This window comes from Rhincodon typus, chromosome 17 (assembly GCF_021869965.1).
Source record: "Rhincodon typus isolate 14 chromosome 17, sRhiTyp1.1, whole genome shotgun sequence".
Lineage (NCBI taxonomy): Eukaryota > Metazoa > Chordata > Chondrichthyes > Orectolobiformes > Rhincodontidae > Rhincodon > Rhincodon typus.
In genome coordinates, this window is record NC_063348.1 from 51,754,321 (window position 1) to 51,764,664 (window position 10,344).

Below are 10,344 nucleotides of genomic sequence, written 5' to 3' on the forward strand. Positions count from 1 at the left end.
AATGGGCTTAGAATAGTTTGATGGGCATTTTTAGACAGGTGTAGACTGGTTGGGCTGAAGGGTCTTCATCTGTGCTATGGAGCTCTCTGACTCGAGAATAGTGTTCCTGAAAATTAAACTTTGAGAAATTTAAACTACAGGCTCTGTTGATTTCATAGAAACTAAGTGATTTGACAACACATAGAGGTCACATGTCCCGTCATATCTGAGCTGTAAATTAACTGAATGAATATTGGCCTTGAGTCAGCATGCAGTTAGTTTGAACCCAAGTTAAGAGCTCAATCATACAATCTAGGCTGACACTATGGTGCAGGACTGAGAAAGCACTGCTACATTGGATATACACCATGGTGGTACAATGATCAGCAATGCTGCCTCATAACACCAGGGACCTGCCTTCAATTCTACCCTTGGGTTACTGTCTGTGCGGAGTTTGCACATTCTTCCTGTGTCTGTGTGGGTTTCCTCTAGGTGCCCTAGTTTACTCCCATAGTCCAATGATGTGAAGGTTAGATGGACTAAACATGGGAAATGCAGGGTTACAGGCGTAGGCTAGGGGTATGTGTCTGGGTGGGATGCTTGGCAGAGAATCAGTGTGGTCTTGATGGGCTGAATGGCCTGCTTCCATATGGTAGGCATTCTATGATTCTACATTTTGGAGCAATATTAGACCTGTCTACCACCTTAGTTGAAAGTCATTCTAATGAAATTTTGATTCGCTCCCCACCTCCCACATTCTACCCTCCATAAACATCTAAATCATGGCTGCCTACATCCTAACTCAGTCCAAATGCTGTTCGCTTTTCACCGTGTTCACTGGACCTGCTGTGGCTCCTGGTTAAGTGCAAGATTAATTTTATCATTGCCAGCCTTGTCTTCAAGTCTTGGTGATGAGTCTTTGGATGAAAGGCAATAGGTGCAGAGTCCTTGAATACTTATTTTTAAGGCAAAGATAAACAGATTCTTGAATAGCAAAGGGGTGAAAGGTTATTGGAGTAAGGGGGGAGATGGGGAGTAATAAGATCAGACTCAATCTTATTGAATGGAGGAGGAGGATTGAGATGGGAAGTGCACAATTCCTGCTCCAAACCCTTGTGTTAAAATTTCTCTTGGCCTTTGCAATCTCCTGTAACACAGCAACTCATTGAGATTTGCCTCTAGTTCTGGCTGCTCTAGCATCCCTGATCTTAACTCCCCAAACAGTGACTATACTTAGGTCCTCAGCTCTGGAATTGCTTTCCTAAATATTTCCAATTCTCACCCTTGACCCAAAGCAAGCATCAATTGTACAAGCTGCCTCTCAGATCAGCCAGTAATTTTACTGAATGATAGAACAAGCTGAGGAGCCTGAATGGCCTATTTTGGCATCTCCCTTCATGATCTGGGGATGGTGCTGAAGGCACAATCTTCCTGTGTTTGTTTTAACTTTGGAGAGGTTCTGTTCTATCTGATCTCCTTAAGTTTTACTTTCAAAATATAGCACCACTTTGCTTCTAGAATCTAGGCAGCTAGATCCTTTGAGATTTACCTCCAGGACACTAGATACTTGAAAGATCGTACGAGAATTAACCTGGATGAAAAATCAGGAAGCATTGTACCCCTTTGTCTTTTCTCCAAGTTGTTGGATACATGATCAGACAATTGAAAAGAAATCTAATGACATTTGTATTTCCTGGGAACCAAAGGCGATGCACCAAAACACTTAAGAATTCAGGTCTGAGAAAGGACAGAGGAAACAGAGTCAATCAGGAAGGAGTTATAGTGTGATGTTATAAAATGCAGGCATTAGGAGTCAGATTCACAAATTGGCAAGCTGCAAGGAATATTGCACTGATTATGTTGCAACCGTGGGAGGCTGCAATAATGAGCTTTGATTTCAACGCAGACAGGATTTAGAGATTTAGTAAGAATGTGAAATACCTCAGAAACATTTTAGAAGGAATGAGAAAAGGAAAGTATCAGGATGCCAAGACAATAGAGGGAGAGAGAGGGAGTACACTAACATTTTCCCATCCAGATGAGGAACTGAAAAAATATCTCCTCAAATTTGATTGATATATTCACACATTTGGACATCTGCAGAATTAAGGCGAACGAAAAGTTCAAAAGCAGCTTTCACAAAGGAGGAAATACAGATATCCGACCAGATCTTCACAGTACAAAGGCAACAATTTATTATGTATCTTGGAGAGCAGCACATTACCACATAGGGGCATTACCATCAAAGGATCTGATTGGATTACCTATATCTGTCGCTCTTGCAGGTAGTGGCCGTCTCCACTGTGTGACAAATTTGTAAGCATCCAGCCTTATTTCAATAATGTTATTTAGGAGAGCAAGGAGTGGAGCCAATGGGAAGGCAGCAACAAATATTGTTGTGAAGCCAAACTGTAAAACTAGATGAAAATGAGAATCACAATTAGCACTGCTTAAATCATCAAAAACGAACACAGATTATTCAACTGGTAACACACTGAATATATGAAACTGTGCCATTTGCATGGACCATGACGACACAAGCAACAGGAACAGGAATAGACCAGTCAGTCCCTTGAGCCTGCTTTGATGTTATGGGATCATGGCTGATCGAGGGTTTCAATTCCACTTCTCAGGTTGAGCCCTGTATCCCTTGATTCCATGAGGGATCGGTGGTCTGTCTGCCCAAGTCTGAAATATGCTCAATGATAGAGCATCCACAATCCTTGATGATACAGAATTCTAAGGATTCACATCTGTTGAATGAAGTAATTTCTCCTTATCTGAGTTATAAATAATCAGCCTCTTATCCATGTTTTAGATTTCTTAATAAGGGCAGCTGATAGCTGAGGGGTATTATCGCTGAACTGTTAATCCAGAGACCCAGGTAATGTTCTGGGGACATGGGTTTGAATCCTGCCATGGCAGATGGTGGAATTTGAATCCAATAAAGGTCTAGAACCAGAAGTCTAATGATGACCATAAATCCATTGTCCATTATTGGAAAAACTTATCTGGTTCACTAATGCACTTTAGGAAAGGAACTGTCATCCTTACCTGGTCTGGCCTACATGTGACTCCAGGCCCACAGCAATGTGGTTGACTCTTAACTTCCCGCTGGACAATTAGGAATGGCCAATAATACTGACCTAGCCTGTGATACCCACATCCCATGAATGGATAAGCAAAAAAGACCAAAGGAAACAGTTTCTCAGTGTCTACCCTGTCAAGCCCCTTCAGAATCACATTGTATTTCAATGAGATCACCTCTTATTCTTCTAAACTCCAGAGAATATGGGCCCAATTTACTCATCCTCTCATCATCAGACATCACCCTTATTGAATGAACGTTTGCTGTACCACCTCCAATGCATGTATCACAGTGGGGTGGAGGGAGGAGGTAAAGGTTTGAGAGGTTAAGTGAAGACAGAGCCCGGAGTGGGAGAAAGGCATTCAGGCAAACAAAGGGATGGGTGATGGTAAGCCAGGGAATGAGAAAAGCTGATAATGGGGACCATAAGTAAGTGAGAAGGGTTGACCCTGCTGAAACAGCCCATGGGATAACAGGGCCTGGGGTGTCGGGGTGGGTAAAGGACATGGAAGAAGGAAATCAGGCCCTATAATTACTGAACTCGATAGTGAGTCCTGAAGGCTGCGACGTCCCCAAGCAGAAAACCAGATGCTATTTTTCCAAGCTTGCGCTGAGCTTCACTGGAGCACACTGCAGCAAGCCAGAGAGAGAGATGTTCGCCAAGGAACACGGTGGTGTGTTCAAGTGACAGTCAACTGGAAGCTCGGGTCTTTTTGTGGAGACAACACAGGTATTCTGCAAAGCAGTTGCCACAGGGATGGGGTTGGAAGGTGGATCTGAGTGGGATTCTCTCGGGAGGGTCAGCATGGACCTGATGGGCCAAATGACCTCTTTCTGCAGTGTAGGGATTTTGTAAGAGAGAAGGTCTACAGCAAGTGACTAGCCTGGCCCATGAAACTGACAGAATGGTGTTCTATTAAACTTTAAAGGGTTTGGGGTTTGGCTGCCTGTTTTATTCAATAATGGGAGAGTTTATGAGTGAACACAGTAAACAGCACAATGCATGATAGAAGATTCAAACAGAAGATTCTAAATTTCTTTTTGGGGTGATGCTTTGGGGATATAATCATAACTTTAGATGAAGGCATTTTACTTTCAGTCTGGGCAGTTTTGCATAAGTGTTGGCTGAAGCTGGATATGTGAAATAGTTGGTCCTAGGATAGGGAGTTCTTTTAGGAATGTTTAAAACAAAATATCTCAGTGTAAAGTGTTTAGCTTAAAAGTTCCAGGCCAGATGTCTTTGTTTAAAAACTTTGAAGGTATTGTGTGAAGGTGGGAGTGTCTAACGTCAGTTATGTAATAAATCAGGAAAAGGCTATCAGATTATCAGTTGAAGTCACAGCTAGCTTAAATCCTATATTGGATAGACAAGGGAATTCTCTCTGCTGCTTGAGCACGGTAAGAGGATGTTAGTATTAACGGGTCTGTATTCTTACCAGATGTTTTGAAATCTTTACGTGTGTGTTATATGTAAATAGTTTGCTTACTTTATTTTGTATTAATACCTTTTGTGTAAAAAATTCTGTTAAAACCAAATCCGCAATATTGTGTGTTTGGATTCCAGTGAAAGACCACCTCATTAAAACCAAAAACAGAGCAAAATATGATCTATCGAGCCAAGATTCAGTCTCGGATCTGACATATCCGGTAATAACATCAACAATTGGGATCATAACAACTTTCTTACTGGTTCTGTAAAATATATTCAAGATCCAAACTCATTTTGAGGGAAATGCAACATTACTTTAACTTACAACGGACACAGTAAATACCGGAAAATGCAGCCTATTGTGAAGTTATAGTAAATGTGCAATAAAATTCAATCTAAACTTTAAACTACCCTGTTGTTGAATAACTGTAGCTCTAGAAGCTCTGCATTTCAAATTTACACATTTTTCTTTCACATATAATTCATGTGTAAAAGTTGTTTTTTTTGTACATTAACCATTATGTTTAACAAGTTTATTTGTAAAAGCCAATTCATTGCTAAAATCTCTAGCTAAGATCTGAATTTGAACAGACATCTTACGTGATATATGATTAACAACTATGTGTGGTCTACCTGTGATCGACCATGAAATACATACTTAACACCAAACCAACAGATCACACTCTCAAAATGATGTGTTATGGTGCTAGCTTAATTGATAAAGGATGTGTTCAATATTACACACTGAAATTAGACAACATATACACAAAAAAAAGACTACAGTGAATTAAAGTGCATTGATCATATTCTGGGTCTTACCCATTTCTAGGTATTCATCTATTAAGCCATGAATGTTCATGGGCTGTAGATTCCAATCCTTTTCCCACTGAGGTAGATATACTTTATTCTCCACACTGTGACCTGCTTTCTTCACTTTCCGACGTGACCACCAATTCTGCAACAGTCTAAAGAGACCAGGAAGTTACTGCAGTAACTGAACTATCTTCTGCCCAGCCACAAATTTGTAGCATTTAACATCACATAGCAATCTGGCAGCCTTTCATTCTTTGTCTTCCTCTATCTCTTTTAAATACTACTGGGCATGAAAATATATTTCAGAATTGCTTAGATACAAGGTCCTACATTCAACAAAGTTGTGTTAGCACGTTAGAGTGTTTCCCACATAAAACACAGAGTGCTGGAGAAACTCAGCAGGTCTGGCAGGATCCATAGAGAGAGAAACGGAGTTAACCTTTCAAGTCCAGTATGATTCTTCTTTCTTCTTATTCCCAATCTCCAGCATTTGCAGCATTTTAGTTAATACATAAGCAGGAGAGCATGAATTGAATCCAAATGCAGATAAACCAAAACTGCGTTCAGAAAATCACAAACAAATTCACACCCTGGAGCTTCATTGTATCATATCTTCCAGACATGAAATAAAAGTAGAATTAGAGTGTATCTCTCTGGGTAAACTTGATTGCCTTGAATGTGGAAAATGTAAAAGGGTTGAGTCAATGTTTTTATTGCAAGTTCAGTGAGACCAACTCCACTACCACTTCTTACCACTAAATGGCAGACTTTGCAAGGAAGTTGGAGCTGCACCATTTAAGAACTGATAATTGCTATTGGTGTTTGTAACCTATTTACTCCATGGTCTTCAGTTTACCTTCATTTAACGATTTAACAGAAGGTGATTGTTTTTAACATATCCATTTGACCATCATTAATGATGAGAATTAAATATTTTGCCACTATTGGCACATAGCTTGCATTATGAAATGCATTGGACGTAAATTAAACTTAGCTCTGTTCTATTGAAGCAAATATATTATTCAGATCATGCACCTCCTAATTTAACGTTTGCAACACTAACATTGTCAAACCACAGCTCAGTTGAGAACACTCTGACTTAGAATGCTGTGGGTTTAAATCCTGCCACAGGAATTGAAGGCAAAAATCAACACTGTCCCTCCAGGAGAGGTGCTGCCTTTCTGACAAAATCTTAAGCTGAGGAAGCTGAAGCCGAGAATCAGTGATCCCTCCAAGATGCACACAAAAGATCCCTCAGCACTTTCTGGCATCTGGATGTCACCAAAAATCCATTGGTAGATGCCCTCACCTTTCCCATTAGGGTTTGGCATGTACGGTGTTACACCTAACAATCCCATGCGACAAAACATTACGATGGTTCATGAACCCCCTCAGGTCCCTTGTCTTTTTCTGCAGCTTTGAGTAGTCAATGTGCCACGTCCAACTTAGTTGTGTGTGGGCTTGTAGGTCCTGTTTCATGACCCAGGGAGCTGCGCCTCAAATTCTGTTTGCACTTTAGCCCCACGTTCCTGATTCTAGGAACATGTGCAGGGTAGAGAATGGGGAGGCCAACACTGCTCCTGGGCCTGGCCTGGCCAAAGTGGACATTGACAGGTCCATGCATTGGGAAGTTGAGGGGATTGTCCATCCTTTACTCCTACTCCTCTTTTCTTTGTTTCTATGCCTGGTGTCTGAAATTGAAGACTAAATCCATTTGCCCAGCTTTGAAAGGCTGCAGGTGTAGTTGCATGAGGTCACCTCCTGATTGATAGACTCATAGAATCCCTACAGTGCACAAAGAGGTCATTTGGCCCATTGAGTAGCACCAACCCTCCGAAAAACATCCCAGCCAGACTCGACCCCCTACCCTATCCCTGTAACCCTGCATTTCCCATGGTTGACCCACCTACCTACTCATTCACAAGACCAGAAGACCATAAGACATAGGAGCAGAAATTAGGCCATTCGGCCCAGCGAGTCTGCTCCGCCATTCAATCATGGCCGATAAGTCCCTCAACCCCATTCTCCTGCTTTCTCCCCGTAACCCTTGATCCCCTTGATAATCAAGAACCTATCTATCTCAGTCTTAAATGTACTCAATGACCTGGTCTCCGCAGCCTTCTGTGGCAGTGAATTCCATAGATCTCTGGCTGAAGAAGTTTCTCCTTTTCTCCGTTCTAAAAGGTCTTCCCTTTACTCTAAGGCTGTGCCCTCGGGTCCTTGACTCTCCTACCAATGGAACCATCTTCCCAACATCCACTCTGTCCAGGCCATTCAGTATTCTGAAAGTTTCAATTAGATCCCCCCTCATCCGTCTAAACTCCAATGAGTATAGTCCCAGAGTCCTCAAATGTTCCTCATATGTTAAGCTGAACACTACAAGGGTAATTTAACATGGCCAATCCACCTAATCTGCCCATCTTTGGATTTGGGAGGAAACCGACACAGACACAGGGACAGCATGCACACTCCAGACAGTCGCCCGAAGCTGGAATTGAACCCAGGTCTCTGGCACTTTGCACAGTTCTCTAGGCACTTTCCTGGTAAAGTTCAGATGATGCATGTACCGCCCCTGTCTTATACGTGGGCAAGAAAAATATGACCAGAAGACAATAACATTGTCTTATAACATTGGATAATATTGTGGTTTAGAGATTGAAGATTATGTCAGTGATGGCACTGGGGCCACGTGCAAAGCCTCGATCTTCCACACATGGTGATCAGCATTGGCACGGTGATCCGGGAATTCAATGCTATGCGTGGGCCTCAGATGTGCACACGGCCAGTAAGAAAATTCAAGGGAGTGCTGGTCATGTGTTAAGTTGAAGTAACGTTAGCCTCTTTACAGCTCAGAGCGTCCTGCTGAGGATCTTCTGGTGGAACTGACTCCCTATGAATTGTCCAGGAACTAGAAACATCCAATGGGCCATTATCCGGCATCTGGCACTATCCGAGCAAGCCCCCAGCTCCGAGCCAGAGTCAGAGACTTTGGATGGTTCCAACTTACCTTAAAAGTTACACAGTTATACGGTCATACAGCATGGAAACAGACCCTTTGGTCCAATTTGTCTGTGTGGACCAAGTTTCCCAAAACTAATCTAGTCCCACTTGCCTGCATTTGGCCCATATCCCTCTAAACCTTTCCTATTCATGTAATTATCCAAACTTCTTTTAAATGATGTAACTGTACCTGCATCTACCTCTTCCCCTGGCAGTTCATTCCACAAACGAACCACCCTCTGTGTGAAAAAGTTGCCCCTCAGGTCCCTTTTAAATCTTTCTCCACTCACCTTAAAATTATGCCCTCTAGTTTTGAACTCCCCCACCCTAGGGAAAAGACTTTTGCTATTCACCTTATCTATGCCCCAGCCTATCCTTTTAACTCAAACCCTTCAGTCCTGGTAACATCCTCGTAAATCTTTTCTGCACCCTCTCCAATTTAATAATAACCTTCCTACAGCACCGTGACCAAAACTGTACACAGTACTTCAAAAATGAGCTTATCAATGTCCTGTACAATCTCAACATGACATCCCAACTCCTATACTGAATGGTCTGAGCAACGAAGACGAGGATGCCAAATGTCTTCTTTACCACCCTGTTTTACCTGTGACACAACTTTCAAGGAACGATGTACCTGAACCCCTGGGTCTCTTTGACAACACTCCCCAGGGCCCTACCATGAAACTTTTTGTGTAGATCAGTAGATTCTTTCCCTAAAGGAAGGGCATAAGTGAACTCAATGTGTTTTTCAGGAAAATAGTTACATGTCACATTAGGCTAGCATTTAATTGTAGATTTTTATTGATTTTAAATTTCCTTAGCTACCAGGAGGGAGTCAAACCCATGCCAGCAAACAATAGTCTGGGTTTCTCGACTATTAGTCCAGTAACATGATCATTATGTCACCATTACCAACTGAGCATGCTCCATGCCCAGGTTTTTTGTCCTATTGCTCCTTAAACCTTTTCCATTGCAATAATTACAGGAGAGGCAATGGCTGACTGGTATTATCACAAGACTATTAATCAAGGGAAACCCAAGCAATATCCTGGTGACCCAGGTTCAAATCCCACCCTTGCAGATGGTGGTGTCTGAATTCAACTTTTTTGGGGAAAAAAAAAGTCTAATGATGACCATGAATCTAGTTGATTGTTGGCAAAAAAAAACATTTGTTCACAAATGTCCTTGAGGGAAGGAAACTGCCATCCTTACCTGGTCTGGCCTACATGTGGCTCCAGACCCACAGCAATGTGACTGACTCTTAAGTTGTCCTCAGGGCAATTAGGGATGGGCAATAAATGCTGGTGCAGCCAGCAACACCCACATCCTATTAATGAGTAAAAAAAGGTAATTATCTAATACCATTTTGAAAACCATGATTGAACCACTTTGCACCACACTCTAAGGCAGTGCATTCCAGATCCTAACCAGTCACTGGATAAAAAGATTTTCCCTCGAGTTGATTTTGAACATTTAACCATTCATATGAAGTCACTCACCTCTGATTCTTGCCTCTTCTGTCAATGGGAAGAGTTTCCCCCTACCTATATTGTCTAGCTCCCTCATGATTTTGAGCAACTCGGTCAAATCTCCCCTCGATCTTCTCTCCCTCTCAAGGAGAGCAGCCAGCTTCTCCAAGCTATGCAGATAAACGCTCCTGTGATTCTTTCCTGCACTCTCTGTCCAAAATCTGCAGAAAGAGTTGCTGCTGGAGCATGATAATATTATGAGACCTGGTCCTCAAATGCCAAAAAGGTCATTGCTTTGTTCCCCCTTGTGTCTTTCTCTCCTGTTTGGATAGAAAGTGACATTGCAAAGTGGTAGTGTGTTGGGGGGGGAACTGACATTTTAACTGCCTAATTTTCCTCAGACGACATGTCCATCCTGGGCCTCCTGCAGTGCCACAATGATGCCACCCGAAGATTGCAGGAACAGCAACTCATATTCCGCTTGGGAATCCTGCAGCCCAATGGTATCAATGTGGATTTCACAAGCTTCAAAATCTCCCCTCCCCCTACCGCATCCCAAAACC

General features: G+C 42.2%; 1 protein-coding gene across 1 annotated transcript in view; it reads right to left on the reverse strand.

The window, feature by feature from the left end:
• Window positions 1-2,199: 2,199 nt before the first annotated feature.
• LOC109935610 (anoctamin-3-like) overlaps window positions 2,200-10,344 on the reverse strand; it is a 19,773-nt gene continuing 11,628 nt past the window's right edge. Inside the window, exons 6-7 of the mRNA XM_048606890.1 lie at window positions 5,316-5,461; window positions 2,200-2,396 (exon numbers count right to left, since the gene is read on the reverse strand). Of these exons, the coding sequence (XP_048462847.1) occupies window positions 2,200-2,396; window positions 5,316-5,461 (343 nt within the window). The remainder of the gene's footprint in view (window positions 2,397-5,315; window positions 5,462-10,344) is intronic.